This window comes from Orycteropus afer, unplaced genomic scaffold (genome assembly GCF_000298275.1).
Source record: "Orycteropus afer afer isolate SDZICR_OR568_19922 unplaced genomic scaffold, OryAfe1.0 scaffold00147, whole genome shotgun sequence".
In the NCBI taxonomy this organism is placed as follows: Eukaryota; Metazoa; Chordata; class Mammalia; order Tubulidentata; family Orycteropodidae; genus Orycteropus; species Orycteropus afer.
This window is the reverse complement of record NW_006921734.1, coordinates 2,830,584-2,858,085: the sequence shown is the minus strand read 5'-3', so window position 1 is coordinate 2,858,085 and position 27,502 is coordinate 2,830,584. Positions and strand designations below refer to the sequence as shown.

Below are 27,502 nucleotides of genomic sequence, written 5' to 3'. Positions count from 1 at the left end.
TTCTGTAGTGATACCGCCTTGGAAACCCAAGAAGGGGTCGCTATGACTCAGGGCCGACTCGGCGACACATAACAACAACACAATTTCCTAAAACCTAGATATTCTGAAATATAGAGATAAATATTATTAAGATAATTACTTATTTTGGGAGCCTATTATTGCTTTAAAAGAGGGAACATCTAATTTCTTTGTATCACAATGAACTACTCCTAAGATTAATACTTCTAGATTATCCAATACTCCATGCTTCTTAATGAATTTAGCAATGAAAATTAGTAACTAAAATCAGAAAACATAGAAAGTTTATAGGCCTAAAGACTTCTTAAACTAAGCTGTATAAACCAATGAGAAACAGGATGTTACTCTTACCTGACAACTAGAAAAAATTTAAATTCAAACATTCTTGTTTTCCTTTATAAAGAAACAACTAAAAATAGCCTCCACTGAAGTTTCTACTCCTTCATAATGTAAAATACAAAAAGTCACCCAAATTTGGACCTTTTCCACCAAGCCATAGAGTTTATCACACCATTATAGAATACCATGAATTATTTCACCTTAATCAAATTTCTCTTTTATCGAACTGGCTTCATGAGAAAGAAATAGTATTACTCCTTCTTATCTCAATGTCAGGCTTTAAGTTGGTGCTCAAGAATTCATCAATTTATCTTATACTTTGTTAAGGTGTTTGAGCACGAAGTAAACATTTCAATAAGCTGAGAGCAAGAGATGAGAATAAAAACGAGCACTCAGCAAAGGAAGAGGTAACTAAACATCACTCACCCTGCATTCCTCACTGTACTTATATTCCTGACATATCAAGAGTTCAATAATTTTTTTTTTAATTTCAAAGACTTTAATTAAATTTAATTTTATTATAGACTTTAATTAAAATTAACAATTTTACAGTATACTAATAGCCTTCTTTTTCTTTCTTTTTTCAGTCTGTTCCCAGTATTCTAGAGGAGTTTTTGCCATTTTTGGACTCTATGACAAGAGGTCTGTACATACCTTGACCTCATTCTGCAGCGCCTTACACATCTCCCTCATCACACCAAGTTTCCCTACCGAGGGGGAGAGCCAGTTTGTGCTGCAGTTAAGACCCTCCTTACGAGGAGCACTCTTGAGTCTACTGGATCATTATGAATGGAACTGTTTTGTCTTCTTGTATGACACAGATAGAGGTAAGCCTCAATTCTGCATTTACATCATTAAACTCTAATTCTCAACCTAAAATTGGTATGCTTTAGAAAAATATATTGATTCCTGATATGACTAAAATCAGAAAATACTCAATGTGCATTATCAGTGTTTTTGTCTTTACGTCAGGGAAAATTTTCTTATATGAAGCTTCACATTCATAAGGTTGCTCTTGAGCAAAACATGCTCTATAATGTCATTGAAATTAAAATACCTGTTTTATGAATATCGGTTGTGATATTTCAGTTATAGTCCTGAAATAAATAAGTACTTCTTCTCAAATGCAAATGACCATTGAGCCATAATGATGACTTTGAAATATAAAACTTTAAATGAGTAATTGAGTGGTAAGGGCAGTGAGAATAGAGATTTCATGATAAGAGGTCTCCTTTCTGGCCACATTTCACTTTGTTTATCAGGTTTAAAAGATTAGTAAGCAAGCCTATACATTCTATAAGAAGCTCTGGTAGAATAGCAGGTAAGGCATTTGGCTGCTAATCAGAAGGTTGGCAGTTCAAACCCACCACATGCTTCATGGGAGGAAGATGAGGCAATCTAGTTCCACAAGGAGTTACAGCCTTGGAAATGCATGGAAGGTTGCTATATGTAAGAATGGACTCTATGGCAGTGAGTTTGTATGCATTCTGTATTTGAGAGTATTGAGACTCTACACATTTTTTTAATAGAATTTGCTATAGATTTATTTTTCATTTGAGAAATAACTGAAAACATTCCCATGGTCTCCCCCCTCAATTCTGTTATTTAGTGACAAGAATTGTACCAATATAGTATATTTCATAATGAGTATTCAAGAATCATCTATGGGTTTCTTCTTCTTAAAGTGTAAAAGTTGTAAGACAGGACGTTAAAATAAAGATTGAAACAGGCTATATTTTAAGTACATCCTTTAATAGAATTGTGTATGAAATGAGTGATTTGAACCACCAGCCTTCTGGTTAGCAGTCAAATGCCTTAGCCACTACACTACCAGAGCTCCCATGAAATGAGAAGGATTGACAAATACCTCTTATCCCTCATAAAAAAACAATAAACAAATAAAATAAGATTTTGAAGAAATAAGCAACCTTCGGAAGTCCAAAAGCATAATTTCCTATACTAGACAAATAATATCCATTAAATGAGTTTACTATTCTCATTAAAATGTTGTTGATATTGTTGTTAGGTGCCCTCGAGTCAGTTCTGACTCATAGCAATCCTGTGTACAACAGAAATAAACACTGCCTGGTCCTGCACCATCCTCACAATCCTTGCTATCCTTGAACCCATCATTGTTACCACTGTGTCAGTCCATCTGGTTGCAGATCTTCCCTTTTCTCACTGACCCTCTACTTTACCAAGCCTGATATCCTTTTCCACAAAATGGTCCCTTCTGACAACATGACCAAAGTAGGTGAGACAAAGTCTGGCCATTCTCGCTTCCAAGGAGCATTCTGGCTATATTTCTTCCAAGGCAGATTTCTTCATTCTTCTGGCAGTCCATGGTATTTTCAGTATTCTTCACCACCATCACGATTCAAAGGCATCAATTCTTCTTTGGGCTTCCTTATGCATTGTCTAGCTTTCATGTACATATGAAGTGATTCAAAATACCATGGTTTGGGTTAGGTGCATCTTCATTTTCAAAGTGATATCTTTACACTTAAACACTTCAGTAAGGTCTTTTGGAGCAGTTTGCCCCATTCAATATGATATCTGATTTCTTGACTGCTGCTTCTATGGGTATTGATTATAGATCCAAATAAAATTATATTCCTGACAACTTCAATCTTTTCTCCATTAATTGTGATGCTGCTTATTGGTCCAGTTGAGAGGATTTTCATTGTCTTTAAATTGAAGTGTTATCCATATTGAAGACCACAGTCTTTGATCTTCATCAGTAAGTGCTTCAAGTCCGTGCAAGCAAGGTTGTGTCATCTGCATATCGCAGGTTGTTAATGTGTCTTCTTCTAATTTTGATGCCACATTCTTAATACACTCCAGCTTCTTGGGTTATTTGCTTACCATACAGATTGAATAAGTAAATATATGTATTTAACAGGATGGAAACACTATGCCATGTGACAACCTCACACCAAAAGTGGTTCTAGAACATCATTTATATTGGCATTCGTGCTAAATTATACTTTCAGAAAAAAGCTCAGTAAATTTATGGTCATCAGCATGATTGCACCATACTCTAATAATTCTTACTTAGAAATATGGGAACCTATTATTTGATCATTTTTCCATTAATAATCCAATGCATTCTAGAGAATACACTACAGTGAGAGAAACCATCACTATGTTCATTTCTAAGTATTAGACAAATCCTTAAGTAAGAGGACAGTGAAAATTGAATCATAATGTCAAGAAATATATACTGGAATGTGGGTAAGATAGTTTTCACTATGATTCACTATGACATAGTTCAGGTCTCCATTTTGGTCAGAAAAAAAAAAAAAAAGCATCTTGGAAACTTTCTTTGTTGTTTACCAGGGATCAGAGGGGCAGGGAGGGAAAACTGCTTGATAGGTAAGAAAAAAAAGAAAACTAGTGTCTTTTATATGACATCTTGGTTTCATAGAAACCTGTGTCTCCCTTTTTCCTCTCTCCCTGTGTAAACAAATGCCTGTCAAGGAGACACTTACAGACATTTGTGTATAGCCTACCCACTAAAGAGGGAATAAAAGTGGTGCTTTGCTTTTGATACAGATTGTACTTTCAAGAGCCCTCATCCCGGCTTAGCAAGTCAAATGCTCCAACCTCCAGGCATTCTCTATTACTTCTCATCATGAGATCTTTCTACTTTAAGCAGGCATTCTTGGTTATTTGCTGACTCCCTCTCCACTTTAGCTTTCTGATTGCAAAAGCTTAACTCAATAACGATGCAAGCACTATTCCTTCCAATATTAGATCTTATAACCTTAACTACTTACTAGCTTGCAGCACAAGCCTGTTTTCTCTCGTAGTCATCATACTCTTGAACTGCCATGCTTCTAACAAATTGATGAAACTCACTCTCTGGAATTTCTATCTTAGCTCTCTTCAGTAGTTGGTCAGACAGACTAGCTAATCCTTTGTATTGTCTTCTATTTTAGTAAACCTACCCAACCTTGTATTGACACCTTTTTTCTAGGGGTAACTTCATGAGTGAATGATAATGTGTGAGGAAAATGGCTGTTTCTTGATGTTGAGATGGCCTACTTTCTACGTCATGATACCATGTTTCCCAATACCCTATGTCTTAATCAGGAACTCACAAAGAAGGAAAATAATGTTTCCTCCTTTCAAAATTGTAATTATGTTATAAAGTTAGGATCACAAGCCCAATTTATTTCCCCTTATATACTGTATTTATAATTGACGATTGCCTTCACCCCACATATGAATAACCTCAGTTATGAGCATATGATTAACTTTCTAACATAAATCTAGTTAACTAAGAGTAACCCACATTTTCACATCAAAAAAAACCACAACACTTTGTATGAATAATTACGCATAGAACAAAAACAAAAAAAAACCTCACTGCTATCTAGTTGATTCTCATAGTGATCCCTTTGGCTTTCTGAGGTGGTAAATCTTTATGCAAGTAATTTGCCCAGTTTTCCTTCCACAGAGTGGCAGGTGGGTTTGAACTGCCAATCTTCTGGTTAGCAGTCAAATGCCTTAGGCACTATGCCACATGGCACCCCCCCAAAAAAAGTATAAAGAAAGAACATAGTACATTTGGTCTTTTCCTCTAATCTGCTACTGTTATCATGAACAGCTTATCTAAATATTTTTCCTGATGTAAGTTCCAGATTTAATATGACCTTGATTTTCTTTACAAACTTGAGTGGAACATAACTTTCTGATGTATCATAAATCCTTATTTTGGGGTAAGACTGGACCACCAGATCATTTCTGATGTCTTAATCCCTATAGTGTTATGATTTCTCAAGATACAAGAACTTGTCTCTGTCAAAATAAACAATGTTTTATGTTAAATTAGGGTCAGTTAAAGGAATGACACTTGATTTCTTCTGATATGAGAACTTTGCTCTCATCCCAGTCTACTACAACTATGAAACTGCCTATAATTTTGTCCACATCTGTTAAAAAAAAAAAAGAGGAAATTGAACTGCTTTATCTTTAAAGTCCATTTAAATTATCTTCAAGATTTCTTTTTTGTTTTACAATATAAATATTTTATTCTTCTTTTTCTTTCTTTCTTTTTTCCATATGGTAAACAGAAAAAGAAATATATCAGGTGGCATAATCTCTGTAGTAGCAGATGAACCCTTGCTTCTGTTCATTCCTCCTACTCTCAAGGAAAAAAGATAGCACCATTCATCCATTTTATTTAACTATCAATAAATAACTACCGTTCAAGTTGCCTATATCAGACACTTTGATAGGCACTGAGAATGTAAGGATGAGCAAGACACTTCTGAAAATAAAGGTACTCACTTGCAATGACTTCACTAGAAAATTATACACAGTGATGAATTTGACAACCAGAAACGTGACTTTGATACCTATCTTAATGTTTTAAAATTTTAACTTGGACCACTATTTAACAAAAGATTGTTGCATATTCTAGTATTAAAAAAAAATATAAAACATAATGTAATAAAACATAAGATTTTGATTTGATAAATAAAGTAAGTAGCACTGTTCAAGAGAATTTTCTTTGATGATAGAAATATCTTATAACATGAATTGACAAATATAGTAGTCACTAGCCACCCATGGCTATTTTGAGCTTCAGCTTGAAATGTGATTTGTGTGTTTGAACTTAATTTCAATTTTTTTTTTTCATTTCAATTAACTTAAATTTCAATAGTTGCATATTGCTAATAGCTGCCATATTGGACAAATGTGTTGGACAGCATACCTAACCACTGACCCCATATGAAATTCTGTATTTCACTTTGAGTGAAATTTCCGAACCCATTCTTGACTCTTATTTTACATGAAAGTACTCAGTAAACAAACTATGTGTAACCCACTTCTAATCCATTACACATTGTATCCTATATACATTGACATGTCTTTTCATCCCCCAGAAGACTGTAAATGCTTCCCCCATAATTATTATATTTCATTATACTTGTATCTTCTTTGTCTAGCAGAGTAACCACTGATAGACATCCTATAAATATGAAATGAATTAGTGGATTAATTAAGTTAAGACCTTGAAAACATGTCTCAAACAACTTTAAGACTAATAACTAATCATATCATTCAATTTGATTAATGGTGCCATGTTAATAGAAAAAAAAAAGCAGATCAATGAAAAACTCACTTGGAGGGATGTCACTTAAACTAAGTGCAATTTTCTTGTCATGAAAAATGTTGAGCAAACTGAAAGAGAACATTCTTGATTTAAACCTAATTGAACTAAATATTTAGAAATTTTTTGAAAATTAATTTATCTGGTAATATAAAGCCCTGAATGTTTTCAAATATAATTAATATGATATCATTTTCCCTGAGCAAAAAAAAAAGAAAAAGTTGCATTAATTTAAACATGTATAAAGAGTGATTGGTTTCCCTTTTGAAAGAAAAGAGTATATTTTTATATTATATTTATGTTATACGTCTGCTACAGAATGCTAAGTGTTTATAATGCATATATGACCATTCCTAACACCACTGGTCACATGGTGAATTATGATCAAGGAGATATAAATCTAAAATTTCTCAAATTCTAAATAACACTGTCAGTATTTTTCCAAACTGCGTGGTGGTAGCATTTTGATCTTATGTCCAGGCTCAGCAACGGCTGACACTGAGCTTGTTTTATTTAATCATGCTTCTCCTTGATGCTCATTGTTTTGCTTCCCAGGCTAATGATGCTATTTCAGAGATTGCTCAATATCTTGTATCCTAACCATAATAAACATTGTAACAACATGCAAATGGCCCCTGTTGTTGTTGTTGTTGTTGTTTGCCGTCGAGTCAAACCCGACTCATAGCGACCCCTCCTTGGGTTTCCGAGGCAGTATCACTACGGAAGTAGGATTGCCCAACCTTCTAGGACAGATATATTTGGTTAAGCATAGAGCAGAAAAATGTCCTTAGGCTTGAACATAGTCTGTTTGGCTTTATTTTTATGAATTTGTATTTTTGTTTTTTTTTTTTGACAAAAATACAGTCTACACATTGCATGACATTTTCAGAAACCTAAGGAAGGATGCTTTTGCTGACATATTATATGCTGCTCTCCCCTCCCAGAGCCAATGCATGAGGTGGTGAGGGGACAGAAAGTGTGTGTGTGTGTGTCTGTGTCTGTGTCTGTGTCTGTGTGTCTATGTGTTGTGTGTGTGTATAGGGGAGGTCTTGTTATTTTATTTCTACTTTTCAGGTTTTATTGTGTGTACGTATTTTGTATTTAAGTTGCTTTCAATCTTTTTACAAAACGTCCTTAAATCCTTTTGCAAAGTGATAAAATATAAATAATGGTTAAGAACAAATGAATGGGGAATGGTGTGTAACGATCTTAATTATCTCTTTTATTTTCCAATAATTAACTCCAGAGAGCCCTCCTATCTTCCTGGTATATTCTCAATGAGAATTCTCTTCTCTGTTTTCTTCCTTTACTAATTTAGTTTTTTACTCTTTCCTTCTTCCCCCTTCTTCCTCAGAGCCTGGAGTTAATAGTTAAATAAGCAAAATGATTTCCAGGACATGTGGAAAATTCATCCTTCTTTCCTCCAATGCCAGTTATGAATGTCTTGTATCTCCTTAACCTTTAATCTGTAAATAATAAAGGAGCTGAGAGAGCAGATAACTGAAACATAGCATAAAAAAAACTTCACTGTCATCGAGTCAGATTTTACTCATAGCATTCCCTCCTTGGGTTTTTGAGGCAGTATCACTATGGATGTAGATTGCCCAATCTTCCTTTCCAGGAGTGGCTGGTGGGTTTGAACTGCCAGCCTTCTGGTTACCAGTCAAATGCCTTAGGCACTACACCACCAGAGCTCCTGAAATATAGCATATTGACTTCAAATTACACCAAAGTAAAATTACTGAGATTAGCGCCTTCTTTTAAGTAACTTTCAGATAGCATCTCCTTTGGAGTTTCTACGATATTTATTCCCTGCCTTCATTAACACAGATCCCACAGGATGTTTCCTGCTATCTACCTTCTCACACTTTGATTTAGGACAGGGAGCAGTAGACTGAAGGGTGAGTGAGTGGGACAAAGAAGGAATATGAAAGAATAAGGGTAATTGTCCAGTGTCATAAAGTAAACTTAGAACCTCACAGAAGAACCTGATTCAGTATCTATAGTGCACATTGCAGGGACCATTCTTTTCCTGGCCTTTCTCGTCCTTGATTCCTAATTACTGCACATGCTCATACTCCACTGATACCCATCTATCATTGATTGTGGCACTTAAAATGCCTCTGGTCTATTTTTCTCATTAAAAACAAAATTAGAAACAATAACAAAACAAAACTAATTGACATAAATTGAAGAGAAGTGAGAGTCTCTCATAATCTAACCAGACATTTTTCATCTCTTTGGACTCTACATTTCAATTTTAAGTTGATATTATATTTAATACTCTGTAATATGAAGTCCTGTTTTTAACTTATTGTCTTACTTTCTAATCCAGAAAACTAAAATCTTGATGTGTAGACCCCTCACTAGAATTAAGAGAAGTTCACTTTTTGTAAACTTTGCATGAAAGACCCTCAGACAATTATCTGTATTTTTAGTGTACTCATTAGGATATAGACAATTTTTAATAACTCATCCTAATATATTCATTTATTAACTTTGTTACATTTATGACCAAGCTGACAAAGCCAAATATTTAGTTTCTGCCAATTGTAGAAATTGGGTATAATCCATTCCACCAGGAAGAGGACAACACTTCACTATACCTTCCAAACAGGAATCACTGCTTTCCTGCTGTTACCAAAGCAGTGGGAGAGCAGAAAAAGATGCAAGTATAAGTATAATGATGGGGTTTCCTATGGAGATTCTCACAGGTAATTGAGGGAGAAATAGTTCGTAATCAGAAACAGGCAAGACAACCCTGGCTCAGTTCACAGCCTCTCCATTGGAGTTTCTACAATATTTATTTCCTGCCCTCATTAACCCAGATCCCACAGGATGCTTCCAGCTATTTTCCTTCTCACACTTTGAGTTAGGAAGGGGAGCAATGGACTGAAGAGTGAGGGGGTGGGATGAAGGAACATCCTTGCTTTCCTAAGGAGGACTACATGTCCAAATCCCTTTTCCCTGGTGAGGGAAGTCAAGTAAAGGTTCACATCCATCTGTCACCCACCATACATGCAGGTTATAAAGTAAGGGATTTGAGGGCAGATGCTGGAAGTCAGATCTTGAAAGATAACTGAAATCTAACAAGGAGAATGAATTAGAACAGGACTGACAAACAAGGGAATTGAACAAAGAATAATGGTCTTAAACTAAAAGAAAGATAGTCAAAGCAAGAAGAGAGCAGAGCAAGCAGCAGTAAAATAAGCAATGGATCAATGGAATAAAGAAATTCTGGAGATGAAGTGTACAACCTTACAATTGCTTCTGTGGTGCCAAGATCCTTTCAAAAGTTTTTGAAGGGTTGAAAAGCCCTGAATGGGATGACAAGGAAAATAACTATGTACCCTCCACAAACATCCATGCTAGGAAAGTTGAGTACATAGATTGACAGCTGCTGTCCAATCAACTCCTACTCATAGTGACCTATGTATAACACAATGAAATGTTGCCCAGCCTTACATCATCCTCCCGTTTGCCTGAATGTTCAAGACTATCATTGCAGCTACTGTGCCAAACCATCTCACTGAGAGTCTCTCTCACTCTCACTGCCCTCTGCTTAACCAAACATGTTATTTTCCTCCAGGCATTAATCCTTCCTAATGTATTCAAAGCAAGCAAATCAGGTAATGTCCTGTTGTGATCCATCAGATTTTCATTAGCTAATTATTTTAAGTAGATAAGCAGGGCTTTCTTCTTAGACTGTCTTATTTGGAAGTTCCACTGAGATCTGTCCACCAGTGGTAACACTGATACTATTTGAAATTACAGTGGCATAGCTTCCGGTATCACAGCAACATACAAGTCACCACAGTACAACAAACTGACAGATAGTGCTAGGGTCAGTTTAGTAGTTGTCACTTAATAAGCACTAGACACACACTGTTAACTGACAGACTAAAATACCTGTGCCTCCTTTCTCGTGTTCTATCCAATGTGAGTATTCATTCTCTGAGTAAGAGAAGGGCAGATGTTGATAAGACTTTTGGAGGCTCTGAACACTGGAAAGATGATTGTTGCCCCATCCTTTGGAAGTAAAACTTGAAACACTGTAAAATAAGTGTAAGATTCTGACTTTCCCCATATTTTGTGAAATATATGAAATATTAAATACTCATAAAATTTTATTAAATGGTAAATATCCATAAAAATCTTTGCTTTGATAGAGCTTTGAGCATATGCTGAATCTGTCAATTGAGTTATTCAACCCAGACAGAGTGATGAGCAATGAGAAAACATGTCTACTTAATCCTTAGATTGAAGAAATGGGGGTATAATGCTTTGGCAAATTTCTTTTGTGAAAAGTACAAAGCTTCGTAAGCTTTCTCACTGGTTCCATATTGTCAATGACCCACAACTTTCTAAATTTTCTAATTTTATAAATTTTTAAAATTTGCAAATATGATTTATGATTTCCTGACAATTTCTTAATTAAGAAATGTTACCTATCTGAAGACCTGGAGGAAAAATATCATCCCTTTAGAGCTCTGATTGAAGACATTGCCTCAACATAATTTGCATTACTTCAAAGGATTTTTCCTTCTTTTATAAAAATGGAACACATGTGTGTGTAATGGCAATACACAATTAAATTTTAAATACTTACAGTGAAAAAACTTATGTCAGAGGAAAGTTTATTCAACTGTTAAGGTTTTATGATGTACTCACTAGGTTACAAAGCATATGCTATCAGGGCTATGAAAAGAAGTAGCTTACTCTTTGATACAATGCACAAGACTTCTCACTTACGATAGATAAATTCCTTGCATTTAAAACTATGATAGTCTTGTCAACCTTTTGCATCTCCAAACAGAAATGGTTCGAGCATTCTTTCAGTTGTATAGCCCAGATACTGCTAGTGTGGGACAGTCATAAGGACAGTTTTAGGTTCCTGGATTCAAATCCCAGCTTTACCACTTATTACATGTTTGACCTGGAGTCAATTCCTTAGAATCACTAAGCCTCAGTTTTCTAATCTGAAACATAAGATTAGTAGTTGAATCTATGGCACAGGGTCGCTGTGATTCAATATATATAAAGTGCTTATAAATTACTAGCATAAGTTTTACTTGTTATTCTATCATCATTGTCATCATTAATGTATCAATTAACTACAAATTAATGTACTAAGTGATTGGGTTACTATCTTTCATTTATGAGGAATCAAGATTTTTAATTCATGGACATTTGTGAGTATAAATATTAAATTGATAAAGAAAAAACTTCTTCAAAGCATACACTTGTGATTGCTTATTCACGGTTTCCTTCATAGATTTGCATTTATCTGAGTGTTCCTAAAATGAAAATCTACATTGGTATACATATAATCCATATATAATCTATTAAGGAGTAAGCAAGTTTTCAATGGCCAAAATGGCTGTTCAACTAAGTTTGAGGTCAAGTTGTGCTCCTTATATATTATCTATATTATGAATGGATTAATTTGTCTAACATTTTCTTTGTGTTCTCGGAACTTTTTTCCTTAGCAATGTATAATTTTTATTCATTGTAATGTACTTGATAAGATTGTAGCAAGGTTATACTGGCCATCTAGAATGTGTTGTGGAATATCATTTCTTTTTCTATTTTCCAGATGAGCTATGTAATGATTAAAGTAATATTTCCTCAAAAGTTTGGTACCTTATGCCCTCATACATTTGGGCATGAAATCTTTAAGAATTTTTTAACCAATGCTTCAATTCATCTCATGATTCTGAAGCCTCATCAGGTTTGTTTATCAAAAAATTTATCTTTCAGTCACATGTTTAAGATACATTCTGGTTAGCAGTCAAAATGCCTTAGGTACTACATCACCAGAGCGCCCATAAAATTCATTAGTATGAAATATTTTATGGAATTTTCTCAGAAAATATGCTCTTTGTAACACTAATTCTTAAATTTTCTTTCTATTCCCCAATGCAAGATCAATTTTAATAATATTTCAAGTGGGCTTAAGAAGAATATTTATTTTCTATTTGTATTTAGCTTCACAGTTCTATATAATCATTATATGTTTTGTTCAAGCCTTCTGCATATTTATTCATTTTTGTCTGTTTGACCTACTTGAGAGTGGTATGTTGAAATCTCCCACTTGTATCATAAACTTGATTTCTTACTGTAGGTCTATAAATTTTTGCTTTATATGAGGTACATTTTAATATAAAATATGTTAGAATTTTTAGTATTTTCCTGATAAATTGAAACTTTTCAAGCTCATTAATGAACACTTTTCTCAATAATGCTTTTCATTTGAGATCTATTTTTTTCTGACATTTGGTTCATATTTATAAGTGATGTCTTTTTTTTTTTTCATCATCTTATTTTTGACTTTCTTATACTCAGAAGGAAGGTTGGGGAATCTACTTCCATAGTGATACTGCCTCAGAAACCCAAGGAGGAGTCACTATGAGTCAGACCCAACTCAATGGCACAGAACAATATACCCTTATATTTTATATTTTAGGCATATTTTTTTGACAGCACAATCACAATGCCATTATGTTCTGGGTATTTTTCTAGGTATCCTACATATCTAATTCTCCTCAAACTCTAAAGATAGTTGAATTATCATCCCTGAGGCAATAGATGCTTAGAAGTGTAAATAATTTGCCCAAAGTCACATAGTCGTCACTGACAGAACTAGGACTGATCTGCCAGTGACGGCCAATACATTTTAACCTTTAACCACTATGCCAATAAAATTTTATAGTATGTTCATCGTTGCTTAATTAATGAGGGAGGATGGCCTATACCTGAAGTCAGTAAACTTTTTTTTTGTAAAGGGTCAGATAGATGGAGGCCATGTGGTTTCTGTCGCAACTACTCTACTCTGATGTAGCATCAACTCTGAAATGATAGGACCAGACCAGAAGACTTTAGTAGACTTTAGTATCTGAAGAAGGTAATTGTAGCCATATAGACCATGACAAATTTATTATTCATAATAAGTATTATGAATATTAAATTTGTCATCTTCATAATGGTTATTTTAAGGGTTTTATTCTGTTTTCATAAATATTGGATTAAGATCATAACAAGCACGCATCCTCTTCTAGAAAGAAACAGGATAAACATCCATTTTAGCACAATTCAAATGCATTGATTTGCTTAACTACACCGTGCAAAAAAGAATCCTATGACATATGAAGTATTCTTTGTGAGTGTAGATTTTTCTCTCTGCCTCTCTCTCACACATTGTTGGGAACTATTTTTTTCCGATCACGTAAGTTTTAGCAAATGATGTGTGTCTTAGTTATCTAGTATGGTTATAATTGAAATTTATTTTCAATTTTCAGTTTAGGTGGTTAGAAATCCAAATTCAGGGAGCCAGCTCTAGAGGAAGGCTTTCTTTCAGTCTCTCTCTCTCTCTCTCTCTCTCTGTGTGTGTGTGTGTGTGTGTGTGTGTTGGCTTTGGGGAGAAGGGCCTAGTCTTTTTAAAATATGTATGGGCCCAGCATTCCTTGGAAATCTCCATGTGTCTTGACATCATCTTCTCCTTGTTCTAAGAAGTCCTTAGTAGAGGAACCTTGGGTCCAAAGGATGTACTCTGCTCCTGGTTCTTCTTTCTAAGTAGTAGTAGGTCCCTCTCCTTTTAGCTCATTTCTCTTTCCTTTTATCCCTTGGAAGATAAAAGATGTGACTCAAGCAAAAATGTGACTTGATTAAGAGTGTGATTTGAGTACAGATGTACTTGAGTAATGCCTTCTACTAAGACTTGACTCAATTACACCTCACATTAATACTGCCTCATTAACATATAGAAGTTAGAATTTACAACAAATCACAAAATGGAAGCTAATTATATTAGATCACAGACTGGAGGACAACCACAAAATACTGTACTGACAATTATGGCCTAGCCAAGTTGACACATTTTTGCCAGACACAATTCAATCCATGACATTATGTAAGAGATACATTTCTATTTATTGTGACTAGGGAAAATTTGAACTATGATTCAGATCTTAAAAGTTGTGTGATATATAAGTATCTTAAAATACTCCATATGCAAACAACTTTAAAATGCCAGTTGAGGAACGTAGAGTCTGAAATTAGCACTGATATTTTGTCACTGATATGTGTTAAAAGATTATTTTGCCCATAGTTTCATATTAAAATTGATGAATTGTTAATAATTACATGTAAGATTTACCTAAAATGTATGTTATTTGAAGTATTTCAGTTACTCCATTTTGTTAATTTAATATATTCTGCATCACATTATTTTAGATTCCACTAAATTACACAGGAGATAAACATTTAGAGCCATAGAGTCAGCATGGTTATTAAGTCTAAAAATGCCTTTCCAAAGTAAATTTATATTTCAAGATTCTTTTTTCCTAAAACTCTGCATTAATATACATATGAACAATGTAAAGCATATTAAAGAGTAAGTAGGCTTTCAGTGGCCAAAATGGCTATTTAGCTAGAATGACAAAAGTTTAATAATGAGTCGTGTTCTTCCAAATCAACCATATGATGCCCTCAGATTACTGTAGTCAGGGAAAGAGAGATGCTTTTTAAAAAGATGAACAATAAAAAAAAGAAGAAGAGAAAGGGAATTTTTATTTTCTTCGAAAATACAGTCTCCCTAATAGCAGCTTGACTTCAAACAGTTATTTCTTGTCTAAAAACATAGGAACAAATTGTGTTCACCCTTACTTGATCCAAAAGACCAAACGGAAACACAGAGTGGTCAGAACAAGGCCAGTATGACCTATTAGTCTAGGTGTTATGACTGTCAAGGAGCTCAGCAAACCCTGAAGTATGTGACCTGTGGTGCAATCAATCCTGGATACACAAAGTTCTCAAGAGGGAGAGAACCACTGAAGTGGTATAACCTTGACAAGTGGATTCAAAAAGCAGCTCATTTTAATGAAGTCCGTTATTCAGATGAACTCAGTAAAGATTAACACAGGGTGCAGAGTGCAAAAGATTATCAGGTATTTCTCTGATACACCTTTCAGCAGTGTAAGGCTGTACACAAATATTTAAATTGAAATTACATCAAACACTATTTTAAAAAATAACAGGGATAAAATTGCATCAGCAATAATAGCAAAAGTAGAAGTACAAGAAAGTCATGTACATTAGACAAACCAGAGCACGTTTGAAGAAGCCCTTATGCTAACACATTGCTAAAGAAATCACTCATGGGAAAATGAGCAGCTGAGTGGAAACAAATGCAAAAAGAATGATGCCGAAGAACATGTGCAGAACCAAATCTCAGACTATGATCCTAGGCACTCATACTATGACTTGCAAGCCAAGTATAACCAATTGGCTATTTTCGTAAATAAAGTTTTATTTCAACACAAACACATTTGTTATTTAGTATGGCCCATGGTTCCTTTCCAACTATAATGGCAGGGTTGAGTAGTTGGAGTAGAGATTGTATGGCCTGTAAATCTTGAAATATTTACTATCTGACCCTTTACAAGAAAATGTTGTCAACTTGTAACCCAGAACCTCTTTTTAAAACATATTATATCATTGAGATGATCTTATATATAAGAGACTCTTAATTTTATGTCTGTTCTCTGTATGCTTTCAACTGTTGTTGTTACGTGCCGTGGAGTCGGCCCCGAATCATAGCGACCCCTCCTTGGGTTTCCGTGGTGGTATCACTGTGGAAGTAGATTGCCCAACCTTCCTTCTGAGGAGTGGCTGGTGGGTTTGAACCACTAGCCTTCTGGTTAGCAGTCAAGTGACTTAAGGCACTATGCTACCAGAGCTCCTATACAAAATAAATAAATACATTTTAAAAATTACTTTTAAAAAATATATTTAAAAATTCATGAAAGAAACTCAATAAATTTTATGGAGTTGATTTTAGGATCTATGGTAAGATCAGAATATGGATATCATGGAAAAAATATTCGCAAATCTGTAACATCATAAATATAGGTGTTTGCCCCTGACATAATACATTCTTAACCAAAGCCTTCCAGCATAATGATGAAATATTCCTCTCAATTACTGGATAACTGCAACACAAGCCTCATATTTGTGGAATGATATTTCCCATTCTTCAGAATATACTGGAAATGTAGATCTGATCAAAACCTCTCATATAAAATATCAAGCTCAGTATATTGAATGCCAGTTGTTTAGTTGTCATTATGAATGAAATGTGTTTGTGGGAAAAACAAAAATAAAATGTATTTTTCAAAGGTATCCCAAACATTTAACATGTATACATGGTAGCTGAAATGAAACTTACATCAAATAATCAGCTTTCACTTATCTCAAGGCATATTTAGTTTATTTTTCTTAACTGCTGTGTGCTGTCTTATATTTTATATTAACTCAGCTATCAATATGGTCTTTAGAAGGTGAACTTGGAACCATTGCAAGGAACTAAAACACTTTTAACTTTATAATCAATTTAAACTTGTTTCTAAAATTCTGATAGGGTCTTTGTACATAGTTAAGTTTTGCTTGACAACTTATACACTTAAAAACCAAAAACCAAACTCACTACCATTGAGTTGATTCAGACTCATAGCAACCCTCATTGTGTTTCTGAGGCTGTAAACTTTTATGGAAGAAGATTGCTCCACCTTCCTTCTGCAGAGTAGCTGGTGGGTTTGAAGCACCAACTTTCTGGTTAGCAGTCAAATGCCTTAGCAATTATCAAATGACAAATAGGTAAAAGGCAGAGGTATTATCACCTCTAAACTAGATTGTTGTCATAGCCTCCTAAGTGATCTTTCTGCTCTGTTCCTACCCCAAACTGTGTCTTCTCAACACAGCAGCCCAAGGGACCCTTCTAAAAGCAAGATAAATCACATACCTCAGGGGGCTGAAGCTGCCTAGTTTATCCAGTGTGAAACCAATGGCTATCTGTTGGCATGCCAGGCCAACATGGTTTCTTCTTCCCTCTCTGGCTTCATCTTTTAAAACTCTGCCCTCATGAACTCTGCTTCTACCATCTATACCTCTCTGCTGTCTCAAACATGTCAGGAACATTTTATCCTCAGTGCCCTTGCCCATGCCTCTTGTTCTGCCTGAAATGCTCATTCCACTGATATAAGGAGGCCTCATGTTCTCTCTTCCTTCAGGTCATTGGTTAATATCACTTTCACAATGATGTTAAAATTTCCATTCTCCATCTTGATACTCCCATTTTCTTTCCCTGCTTTACTTTTCTCCATAGCACGCATTTCCACCTTACATTGTATACATGTTACTTATTTAACATAACCTCCATTACAACAGAATGTCCTGTTTATTTATTCACTGCCATATTCCAAGGGTCTATTTATGTCCGGAACACAGAAGGTCAAATGAAATTAGATAAATGAATAAATAAATGGGCAAGGCATAATAATGAAAGCAATGAAGGCCTGGGGCATGAGCAAGCACTAAATAGTTATCAAAAGGGAAGGTGGTCTGGAGCTCCTGAGGTTTAGGAACAAATGACAAGGAGCACTGGGCAGCTAGGACATACAGGGAATTTGTGAAGCATTTCACATTCCTGTCACTTACTAAGTTAGGTATACTTGAACAAAGAAAAAAAATGTATATATATAGTGAATATATATGTATTCCTACATATATGCATATATATATATATATATATATATCTCATGAATATATACATATATATCATGTATACATACATATATATCATTCTTGGTAAAGTGGAAGGTCAACAAAGAATGGGAAGGCCCTCATCAAGATGGATAGACATAGTGGCTGCAACCATGGGCTCAGGTATAGCAAGGATCACGAGGCTGGCACAAGACCAGGCAGTGTTTTGTTCTGCTGTGCATAGGGTCACTATGAGTTGGAGATGACTCGATGGCACCTAACAACAACAACAACAACAACAACAATATATAATATAGTATATGTATATATACTACATATGTTTAAATCTTAGTGCTTAGTAGCTGGTGACTATATAAAAAGTGGTGTATTATGTTTTTAGAAGTTTCTGAAACAGAAAAAAATAACTCTGATATGTTTTGATCTCATTTATGAGGTTGAGATCTATGCCCAAAGGGTTTTGATGACCTTTATGCATTGTTGGGGATAACCAAGAAGCTTATGCCACAAAAATGAAAATAGGAAATTAAGAAGAAAATATGGCTGATTAAAGATTTAAAAAAAAAAAAAAAAAGTTGCTTTCAAGTGGTATGTCCAGGAATTTATAATCTAGTAACAATATCAAGCACTTATATAATGCTTACCCTGTACAGGCATATTAGCTCCACTTTACAGGCCCAAAAAGGTTAAGTAAATTGTCCAAGATTACACAGCAAGTTATTAGTAGATATAGGCTCCAAATCTGGGCATTCTGGCTGCAAATCTATTCTCTTAATCACTATGTTATGATGCTAAGGAAGACCTCTGCCCTTAATTTTTCCAAAGAAGAGAGTAGAGCACACATGTCCTAGACAGTAAATATAGAGAAATATGCAGCCCCAATATTTCCCTAAAGGATGAAAAAAAAGAGCCAGCTACAGATCCAAATACTTCAGCATTAGAAATATATTTTAGCATGGACATCTGAGTCCTGCAGCTGCTGTGATGGTCTTTTGTGTGGTCACAGGTGTTGGCTGTGCTTCTGGAGCACACAGTGGTGGATGACAAGGCAAGCATAATGGGGACTGCCAGCCCTAGGAGACAATGCCAAATTCAGAGCTGAAAATCAAACATATGTAGGAGCTAATTTTCTTCTAAGTGCATTTTATTTGAGGAAAAACAAAGTGGTCTTATTAAAAACACCCAGGGATGGATAAAGAAAGATATTGATATCATTAATAGTGACGTTGTTGTTGTTATGTGCTGTCGAGTCGACCCCGACTCATAGCGACCCCTCCTTGGGTTTCCGAGGCAGTATCACTATGGAAGTAGGATTGCTCAACCTTAGCAGACTTTAAATAAATAGGCTTTAACACCTGGAGATAATAGACTGATGAAATCAGAGTTCACTCAAGGAATGACTCCTCAAAAATCAAGCAACTAGTAATCAGGTTCTACTTATTTCAGTTTTGTTGTTGTTGTTATGTGCCATCAAGTTGGACCTGACTCATAACTACCCTTCCTTGGGTTTCCAAGGCAGTAGCACTAGGGAAGTAGATTGCCCAATCTTCCTTCTGAGGAGTGGCTGGTGGGTTTGAACCACCAGCCTTCTGGTTAGCAGTCAAGTGCCTTAGGGAGTATGCTACCAGAGTTCCAATACTGGTTAGATTTTCATGTAAATATGTTTCAAAAAAAAAGGAATACATCACACTTTGGGCATTTTAAAAAGAACACACACCTGGTACTTTATAAAAACAGATACTTTGATGGTCATACTAAGTGAAGCTTCAGTAGAGTCTTGCTGGTATGAGTTGAAGCATTCAGTTAAATTAGACAAATATTTGTGGATGATCTGCTTGGTGTGCCATGCCAGTTAGATCTAGACAAAAACCACAGATTTTGATAACAAAGAGAAAACAGAACACAAATTACTGTAATGCAATAGGATAAGTAGCACAAAAGAAGGACAAAGAAAAAAATTGTTGAAATTCAAAGGAAGATGTGATATCAAAGTTGGGATTAAGAAGAGTTCTAATAGGAGGTGGAATTTTAATTAGTGCCTAAGAAGTTAATGTAGGGTTTCAGTTACAGGAAAGGGAAGACATTTCAGAGAGAGGAAACTGAATGAGTAAAGAGTAAATACTCTTTCTGTCATTCATTATTTTAAACAAAATTATTGATGTTGCCACATTTTTCTCCCATGAAGCAGTTGGTGGCTTTGAACCGCTGACATTTTGGTTAACAGCTGAATGTTTTAACCACTTCACCATCAAAACTCACTGGGTAATACTAAGTGAAGTAAAATGGCAGCCTTCTATGTAAATGTAAAACTATGCTCTAATAATGGCACATAGATGACTGTGCCTAGAGTGTTTTCATGCAGAGAAGACACATCATTTTACCTAGAGAATCTGGGGAGGCTTCTTTAAGGATACCATTTGAGTTAAGTGGATCTTAAAGACTGGCTAAAAGATTTCTTGATGAAGTGGAGAGAGAAGGGCATTTCTTAGAGGAAACATCATATCAAAGGGTACATTGTGTTACGCAAATGGTAAGTAACTCAGTATGGCACAATAAGTGAGAAAGTGGGAGATGGGTGGTAGAAGAGATGAGACTGAAGAGGTTGTTTGGGAGAAATGAGAACAAATAATATTGGATTGTACATGCCTATCTTAGTATTTGGATTCTGTGCTCTAGGTAAAGGGTGCCAGTAGTTATTTTAAAGCAAATTGGTGGTAACATGATAAAAGATTATGCTTCAGAAATACACACTAAACATTGTGGAGGATGAATGAAAGGTGGGAAGATTCTGGGCCCAAGAAAAAGCAACCAGGAAAGTCACAATGAGACACATAAACAGTGAAAATGAGCATAGTTAAACCCTATATAAACGGTAAGAAGTGGTCAAGTACATGAATCATCAGCATAAGCTGCCTTAGTCAAAGTTTATCATTTGGAATTTAGAGCCAGATCTTGTTTTAAAGATTTTCTCCTATTTTAGCTTAAAAGTAATGAAAATAAGACATAGACCACTGGTTATTTTAACTTGTAGTTTCCTACATCTACTATGTATTGAAGATGTTAGTAAAAATATCAATATATAAATATTCTTTATGCTATAACACATTGTTTATCTTACTCTGGTATATTTACAAGGTGATGTAGAATACGGATGATAAAGTATTCTAATTTCCTACAGCTTTATAGAGTATCTAACATCCTGATGTAAGGAAGAGTTTAATCTCTGATGGTGGCTTGCTTCTATCCTAAGGTCAAAGGTTCAAAAATAGACTTTGGTTGTCAGTGGATTTTCCTGATTTGGTTCTTTACCTCTGTAGAATTTTGAATTTTTTTTTTTTTTTTTTAATTGTGATTTGGGTGAAAATTTACAGAGCAAGTTCACTTTCCATACAGCAGTTCACATACACTTTGTCTCATGACATTGACCACAATTTACCACAATGCAACCTCTCCCCTCATACTTCCTCCTGATAGTTATCTCTTCCCTGTGTCCATACCTCCATGCACTCCTACTCCTGAGTTGTCTCCCTGTGCATAAGCAGCCCTTCTTTCTCCCATGATTGTTCTCTCCAAGGAGTGTATCTACCTCAGGTAAATGTTCAACTCATATGCCTGTCTATTGTTTGGCTGAAAGCCACAGGCATGGGTTCAATTCCAGACCTGAAGGGCAGCTAGGGGCCATAGTCTCAGTGGTTCCACCAGGCTCTACCGGACCAGCAAACCTGGTCCCCCTTTTTTTTTCCTCCAAATGATTTTGAGTTTTGTTCCACACATTGTTCTCCCTCTCTATCCAGGATCTCCTACATAGATCCCCTTCCAACTGGTTGACAGTAATAGCCGGGCACCATCTAGTTCTTCTGGTCTCATAGTCATATAGGCTGCAGGTTGGATGGTGTATCAGTTGCTAGGACTAATTGTTTCCATGAATTTTTGGTTTTCTTCATTCTTCTTTGCTCTGGATGAGGAGAGACCCGTCATTGCATCTACATGGCCGCTTGCAAGCTTATAAAATCACTATTCGCCAAAGTAGGAGGTGGAACAAGGTTTTGTGTAGTATGTTATGCCAAATGAGCTTGATGTCCCCTGTGAATTTTGAAATTTTATGAAGGAAAAATATTATTTCCTGAAAGTTTTTACTTAATATAAGAAATGCATTGATGAATATCTTTTTCCATTTAGTGAGATATTTTTTCATCAATGCTATATATTTTCTCACTTGGTTTGTCTAGATATATTTGTGTATCATACACAAGTTTAGGAGTACAAGTTTGGGTACTTGGGCAAAAATTTTCAGTTCCTCCCCCAAAAAACATAAAAATCTATTTTAAGCATCTCAAAACATAGTATCAAAATATCCACCAATTTTATATTAGTTTAAAAATAAACTCAATTATCCACTTTCTTTCTGTTCTGGGTCAACAAATAGTCCTGAGGAAAAGGCACAAAATGCAATCAGTTTGTTCCATTACACACTACCTTCACTCACTGCCATCGAGTCACTCAGCAATGAATGCTTCTGGTTATTCCTAGTTAAAATCCTATTACTCTCCAAAAGCCCCTATTCCAAATATGTTTCCAATTTTCACAAATATCAAATTAGACTTTTTCTACTCCCCTTACTCATCATGAAGCACTCTGGTGGTGCTGCGGTTAAAGCATTGGGCTGCTAACCATAAAGGTTGGTGGTTTAAACCCGCCAGCTTCTCTGTGAAAGAAAAATGAGGCAGTCTGCTTCCATAAAGATTTACAGCCATGGAAACCTTATGAGGCAGTCCTACTCTGCTTTATAGGGTTGTTATGCATCAGAATTGACTTTATGGAAGTGGGTTTTGGTTTGGTTTAATTCACCATACACTGCCAGAAGAATGAATAAATCTGTCTTGGAGGAAGTACAGCTAGAATGTTTCTTAGAAGCAAGAATGGCAAAACTTCATTTTTCCTACCTTGGACATGTCATTAGGAGGGACCAATTGTTAGAGAAGGCTATTATCTCTGGTAAAGCAGAGAGAGCATCAGCAAAAAGCAAGAAGATCCTATGAGACAGATTGGTACAGTGGCTACAACAGTGGGCTGAGACATGATAATGATTGTGAGGATGGTGCAGGACCAGACAAAATGTACTCTGATATTCATAGGGTCGCAATGAGTCAGCCAGCTTGATCATACCAAACAGCAACAATTCTTCACAGATCAGCCTGCTTTTTCTGAAATTATTCATTATAGACTCCCTTAACATCCCATCAACATCAGAACTCTCTGATTACTCATCTATTCCTTCCTGTGTTCCTCCCACTTCCAAGAAATATTCCTTCACTTCCTCTGTGGCTGACCCTTCAAATGTTTTCTCTTGTACTCAAAGATATTTGTCTTCAATTTCCACACACTGTCTTTGACCTTCAGTTTCTCCTTCTCCTATGTACATATAAAAAAACATATCCCCAAACTATAAATAAATCATCAAACACTTTTCTGTAACCTACTACCTGTTGGAGTGGCTGGCCACCACTCATCTACCAGTTTGTCACATTGTGGTGGCTTGACAATTGCTGTGATGCTGGAAGCTATGCCACTAGTATTTTAAATAGCAGTAGGGTCACCCAGGGTTGACAGACAGCTTTCAGCAGAGCTTCCAGACTACCACAGACTAGGAAGAAGTATGGGGCCATCTACTTCTGAAAAAATTGGCCACTGAAAACTTTATGAATAACAGTGAAAAACACTGTCTGTTGTATTACTGGAAAACTTTATGAATAAGAGTGAAACATTGTGAGATATACTGCCAGAATATGAACCCCTCAGATTAGAAGGCACTTGAAATATGAAGTATGCTGATGTCATATCAGGCTTGGTTGAAAGCAAAGACTACCAGAAAGATGTTTACCTATGTCTTGTTTACTGTGCAAAGATATTCAACTGTGTGGATCATAAAAAATTATGGATAATATTGCAAAGAATAGAAACTCCAGAACATTTCATTGTGCTTATGAGGAACCTGGGAGCTCTGGTAGCATAGTGCTTAAAGCACTTGACTGCTAACAAGTCGGCTGGAGGTTCAAACCCAAGAGCCACTCCTCAGAAGGAACATGGGGCAATCTATTTCCATAGTGATACTGTCTCAGAAACCCAAGGAGGGGTGGCTATGAGTCAGGTCCAACTCAATGGCACATAACAACAACAGTGAGGAACCTGCTCATAGACCAGAAGCAGTCATTCAGACAGGACAAGGGTATACCACATGGTTAAAATCAGTAAGGGCTGTATCCTTCCACCACACTTTTTCAATCTGTATGCTGAGCAAATAATCTGAGAAACTGGACTAAATGAGGAACACAGCATCAGGATTGGAGGAAACTCATTAACAATCGGTGATGTGCAGATGACAGAACCTTGCTTGCTGAAAGTGATAAGGACTTGCAACACTTACTGAAGAAGATCAAAGACTATAGCCTTCGTATGGATTACACCTCAATGTAAAGAAAAGAAAAATCCTCACAAATGGACCAATAAGCAGTATCATGATAAGTGGAGGAAAAATTGAAGTTGTAAACTATTCCATTTTACTTGGATCCATAATCAACACTCATGGAAGCAGCAGTCAAGAAATCAGATGACATATTGCACTGTGCAAATCTGCTACAAAAGACTTCTTTAAAGTGTTAAAGAACAAAGATATCATTTTGAAGACCAAGGTTGACATGACCCAAGCCATGGTCTTTGCAATAGCCTCATATGCATGTGAAAGCTGGACAGTGATTAAGGAAGACTGAAGAAAAATTGATGCATTTGAATCATGATGTTGGCAAAGAATACTGAAAATACCATGGACTGCCAGAAGAATGACAAATCTGTCTTGGAAGAAGTATAGGCAGAAGGGACCTGACCCTGGAGAAGGATATCATGCTTAGTAAAGTAGAGAGTCAGTGGCAAAGGGGGAACCCTCAATGAGATGGATTGACAAAGTGGCTGCAATGATGGGCTCAAGCATAACAACTTTGAGGATTGTGTAGGACCCAGCAGTGTTTCGTTCCATTGCACATAGGGTTGCTATGAGTCAGAGTTGACTAGACAGCACCTAACAACAACAACAACACTCTGTGGAGCTACTATGCTAAATCTCCCATCATCATCTTCATTGAAAGTATAGTCAACAAATCTCCCTCCACAGCTCACTCTTTAATCCCTTGCAATTTGAATTTTACCATTCCCACTCCACCGTATTTGACCTCTTCAAGAGATAACCTTCTATGATCTAAATCCAAAGATGCCCCTTATTACTCATGCTTTTAAGTGTTCTTATTATTCATCCTTTTAAATTGTTTTGTTATCTGACATTAGTTTACTCTAATTATTTTTAATATTGTGCTGCTGTTATTTTCAATACTGTATGCTCTCTGCATATATTCCTGATCCTAACCATAAGTGTTCTTCACATTCAACCCTTAGTACTCAACTCTGCCCTCTCAGTATTCTCTCTGGGGCCAATGTTATTTTTACCATTGCACTAACTATAATTTTGGTCTGGATGATTCCCAAATCCCTTTCAAGCATCACAAGTTTAAAACAATTATTGCTCCTCTTTCCCTTAAAAATATCTCTACTTTCTAATTATGTCTTAAACGTATTTATTCTCAAAAGCATCTACAACCACCACACCAACTGGGAGTTCTCTAAACACTCATCCACATGGTAATAATTTCATTCCAGGCAGAACAGCATGACCCCGTCTTGGAAACTATACTGCCAGTCAACACCAACATGTACAAACATATATACATTCATACACACACCACATACACAGAATCTTATACTTGAAAACAATGCACTAGATATTAATGGGGCTTATTTCTGAAAATGATATTATAGTCAATTCAGTTTTTTCTTTATACTTTATTTAACAATTTTCATCAATGAACATATATTAATCGGAAACATGTATTAATCAGAAAAAATACTGTTTATAAAAAAAGCAATGTGTTATGTAATACATTTAAAAACATGTTCCTTCAAATTACATGTCTTTTTAAGTGCCATTTAGTTATATACTTACATAGTCCAATTACTTGAAATATTTTATTTACATGGACTAATTGATGAAATATCTTGATAATGGCAAGCAAATGACAATATTAGATTATATTACTCCCCATAGAGATGAAACATCCTACTTAATATTCATATATCTTGCATTATATTCTCATATTTTGTTTAAATAAAAGCAATATTCATCTGATTAAATCCCTATATGTTTTAATAAATGCTATTCAATTTAAAGTGGTTTTACAGCACCCCAAATTATGTATGTATATATATATATATATATATTTTTTTTTTTTTTTTTTTTTTTTAAATGATTTCCAACACTAACAAGATGAAGCCTAGGAGAAAGTCTGGAAAAGTTCAAACTTCCACATATAGAAGTGATAACCATTTATCTCAATCATTTTAATCATGGGAATGAAGAATGAACAAGAAACCAAAAACCCAAATCCACTGCCATCTAGTCAGTTCTGATTCAAAATGACCCTATATGATCAAGGTACAACTACCTCCCAGAGTTTCCAAGGCTGGGAATCTTTACACAAGCAGACTGACTCATCTTTCTCTCATGGAGCAGCTGGTGGGTTCGAACGGTAATCTTTTGGTTGGCAGCCAAATGCTTAACCACCACACTACTAGAGCTCCTTGATTGAACAAAACCAACCAACAACAACAAAAAAAAAAAGTTACTTTTTGGAACTGTTCAGTTGAAAGTAACAGAAAACAACTATAACAAGCAGAGAGGGAGCTTCATAAATCCCAAAGGTAGGGATACAGAATCTTCAGGCAAAGAAAGGTGCCAAGAACTGAAGAGCCACCAGGGTCAGGTTGTAGGACCCTCTTTTGCATCTGCTTCATTCTTATTTGTGTCCAATTCAGCTCTCCCTGCATTTCGGTGGTGGATCAAAGACAGTCAGTCCACAAATAGTGACGTAAGAGATTAAATCAGATTGAATGAAATTCCATCCTGTTCTCTTTGATTTTGGATTTCTGAAAGCAATTGGCCTAGATGTTTAAGGAATTCTTCTAGTCTATAACTGAGTTTAAACAACTTTATAATTGGGTTATAAATTCAAGGATCCAGTTTTATGGATTGTATGATTAGGAAAAAGGATTATTGTATGCTGTCCACAAACTACTAAATGTATCTTTGGCAATCACCTTTCCAGTTCTACTGAATATAATTAAAACATTAAGGAAAATTGGACGTATTTAAGAACACCAATCACCCCTAGGGTAACAGGTGAGGAGAGACAACCCAGGGACACCCAGAGTAGCAGGTCGGAAGAGCAGGAGAAAGGGGATAAAAGCCTTGAACCCAGACAGAAGAGCAGTCAGCCCCAGGGATACAGATGAGGAGAGACAACTCAGGGACACCCAAAGAAGCAGGCCAGAAGAGCAGGAGAAAGGGGATTAAAAACCAGGAAGCCA

The 27,502-nt window shown here is 35.6% G+C and overlaps 1 protein-coding gene across 1 annotated transcript in view; it reads left to right on the top strand.

Moving 5' to 3' along the window:
* Positions 1-27,502, top strand: part of GRIA4 (glutamate ionotropic receptor AMPA type subunit 4) — a 503,661-nt gene that overhangs the window by 161,773 nt on the left and 314,386 nt on the right. Inside the window, exon 3 of the mRNA XM_007945995.1 lies at positions 945-1,184. Within this exon, the coding sequence (XP_007944186.1) occupies positions 945-1,184 (240 nt within the window). The remainder of the gene's footprint in view (positions 1-944; positions 1,185-27,502) is intronic.